General features: G+C 29.1%; 1 protein-coding gene across 1 annotated transcript; it reads right to left on the bottom strand.

The window, feature by feature from the left end:
• Positions 1–1,620: 1,620 nt before the first annotated feature.
• LOC111914589 (uncharacterized) lies at positions 1,621–2,340 on the bottom strand. The gene has a single exon (XM_023910294.2). It carries the CDS (start codon positions 2,038–2,040, stop codon positions 1,834–1,836), a length of 207 nt encoding a protein of 68 aa, XP_023766062.1. The 5' UTR covers positions 2,041–2,340; the 3' UTR covers positions 1,621–1,833.
• Positions 2,341–3,117: the final 777 nt, after the last annotated feature.

Genomic DNA, 3,117 nt, shown 5'->3' on the forward strand with positions numbered 1-3,117 from the left:
AATTTTATCAATCCCAAAATCAATTCCAATTAATTTCCGATTAATAATTAATTAAATATTACCATTTGTAATTAATATATTATTGTCATAATATATTAATAAATCATTTATTTCAATTTATTAATCAAATAATAAATTAACCTCTTTCTCCAAAAACATATTGTCCAATTGTTAGGTTTGAGGACAACTCAAAAGGACTATACTACCATCAATTCAAGTTTATACCAATTATAGTTATGAGTTTAGACACTTAATCCACCATGAACATGTCAAACGTAGGTGGAATATATTCAACCGAGTAGAAAAAAATTTTGTGACTAAATGTCATGACGATATGATACATATGTGTTGAATTCCTTCGAACGGATATATCGGGAAAAAAGATGATCGAAGTTAAAATCCACGTCAAATCAAATGATGTAGTTGTTGCCGGTTGGAAAGTCATCTTGGTTCTAGATTTCTCGTTGAAAGCCAAATTGACTGTAACACCTATAATTATGATCGACAATAAGTCACCTCAACATAAAACATGATTGCAAGATCTGAAGATAGCCACCAGAGTTGGGTTCCAAGTCCTACATAATCACTATTAACCATTTAACAAGCATCATCATATATACCATGGATTTAATTATACAGATGATTGGATGCATATATCGATAGAAAGAATTAACGTGCATGGCATGTGACGTATGCCCATGAGGTGAAAACTGAGAACTTTCTGTTACTTGATTGTTTACAAAAATGATTATATTGAAACTACAACTCTCGCAATCCAACCATATGTTTCTTTTTAAATGTTCTATGGATATATAAATGATGTTTGTCGGTGAAGGTGTTGTATACATCTTATTATATATCGATAGGGGGTAAATGGCTCATTTACGGCACGTTTTTTTTTTCCATTAAATGTAGCATGAGTAACATTTTCAATAGATAAATGATAAATTTATTAAGGGTTATTCTTTTTTAATTTAATGAACTTAATAGGTTAAAACTTAATTTAGACAACTATGTAATTTTGTTTTTGTATGACTTAAGACTAAATGAGTTAATGGGTTAATTAAACAAAAACATCGTTTAGTGTTTTACGACACTAACTTTTTGTCTATTTTTTTTCTTTCTTTTTTCTTTTGGCCTTCTTTCATTTTAGAATTGATAAATATTGTAAAATTTGTTTTTTGGAATGCAATGATAAAATGGTTATCACTTAGACGGTTTATTCGGTTTATAGAAATAGACTTTATGAATAGCATTTTATCTAGACTGACACCACTATTCATTAAGCCACTTTACACCTATAAATGCAATATACATAAAAACATGTTTCTAAGAGATGAAATGTATCTTAATTTGAGTTTATAATGGCAACGATAAACTTTGTCGCAGTATTTGTGACAAAAATATATATATATATATATATATATATATATATATATATATATATATATATATATATATATATATATATATATATATATATATATATATATATATATATATATATATATATATATATATATAGTCCCTATCTGTTTAGTGCAAAAGTAGAAAGTTTTGTTACACAAGATTTTCATTTTGAGCAAAAAAATCAAAACAAAAGACTAATGGCGTAACCGAGCTTTTTGTATCGAACTTTGACTTTAGCATCACACAAATACATTCATTTGTTTAATTAATACATTAAGATCACTTATGAACTACACCGCTTCAATGCCAGGTAGACATGTAGATAGACATCAACTCCATAGGTATCAAATCCAATAACTACAAACACTAATTGTTCAAAACATACCTTAAAGATCAACTCAATTGAGGCCTCAAGCAAAAAAATCACTGATCGTACAAAACCAAACGCCGAGAACACAAAGAGCAGACATACTTTCGTTTGTTGACATATGAAATGGGGATGCAGCAAAACATCCATTTGTGTTCTGTATCAACTGCTTCTACTTTGCCTTTGCAGTAAGGACATGCCCCACTTGCCACTTGTCTCCCGATCTCAGTCGCTTCCTTGCTACAGATATAAAGCAATCGCATATTCTTGATCTTTTATCTGAAAAACAGTAAAAGAAACTCACACCCAAACCCAGCAAGGGAGACTTGGTTTATATTATTGTTTAAGTGTCGACATGCACAAAAAAATAGGCAATATGAATTACGAAGTAGTTATTTGGGGTAGGCTGTTTGGTACAGGTGTTCGAAGGACGTCTTTTGCCGCTGTAGAAGACGTTGGCGTTGGATTAAATTGATTTTTACTCGAATATTCATACCTATTACAATAGGATTGGCATTCGTGACCCCAATCTAATATCTGATTATAATTAAAACTGTATCTCAAACCCGGTTATGTCTTGTCGGGTAGCCAGCTAACATATACGCATCGGATTTGCGGGTATACCCATAAGTATCGGGTATATAATTTATGACCTTAATAGGTTAATTAAAAAAAAGGTTAAAATTTTCTTTTCCTAAAACCCGATGATAATCTCATCCAAAAAATGATTTGAAAATTTTAATAATTCCGATTTCTAACAAAATAAAAAATTTAATATCTAACAAATGTTACATAAACATAATAATAAATGCAGAAATCTATAATATCCTAGTATCATTACATACTAATCAAGATTACAACCTAAAAACAATATCAATAATTTCCATTCTAAGTAATGCTAATTACATTAAATAAAAAACTTTCTATTATTTTTTGAAAAAAAAGTTTTCAATGTAACACCCTAAAATTTTCAAACTATTTTAAAGTTATGATTATAAAATCTTTTTGGTAATTAATCCATATTTAATAAAAATTCGGTCCTACAAAAACATTTATAATTAAAATATTGGGTATTACCATTAAGCATCAATAAAAACTCGGTTCCAAGAATTACATCAATAGAATTAATAAGGAACTTAACAAGTTTCACTCCATTCTTTATCTTTTAACTTTTAACTTCTAACTTCCATTTATCATCTTTTCTCCTTAATGCTTAGTTCCCGAGTTTCATTTAAGGGGGGAAGTGGAAGGAATCGGAAGGAAAATATGATTTGACTGTGTTCCCCAGTTTTTTTGGGGATGATTTGGAAAGAAAAAATAAGAGAAGATAAGGGAATATC

This window comes from Lactuca sativa, chromosome 4, assembly GCF_002870075.4.
Source record: "Lactuca sativa cultivar Salinas chromosome 4, Lsat_Salinas_v11, whole genome shotgun sequence".
Taxonomy (NCBI): domain Eukaryota; kingdom Viridiplantae; phylum Streptophyta; class Magnoliopsida; order Asterales; family Asteraceae; genus Lactuca; species Lactuca sativa.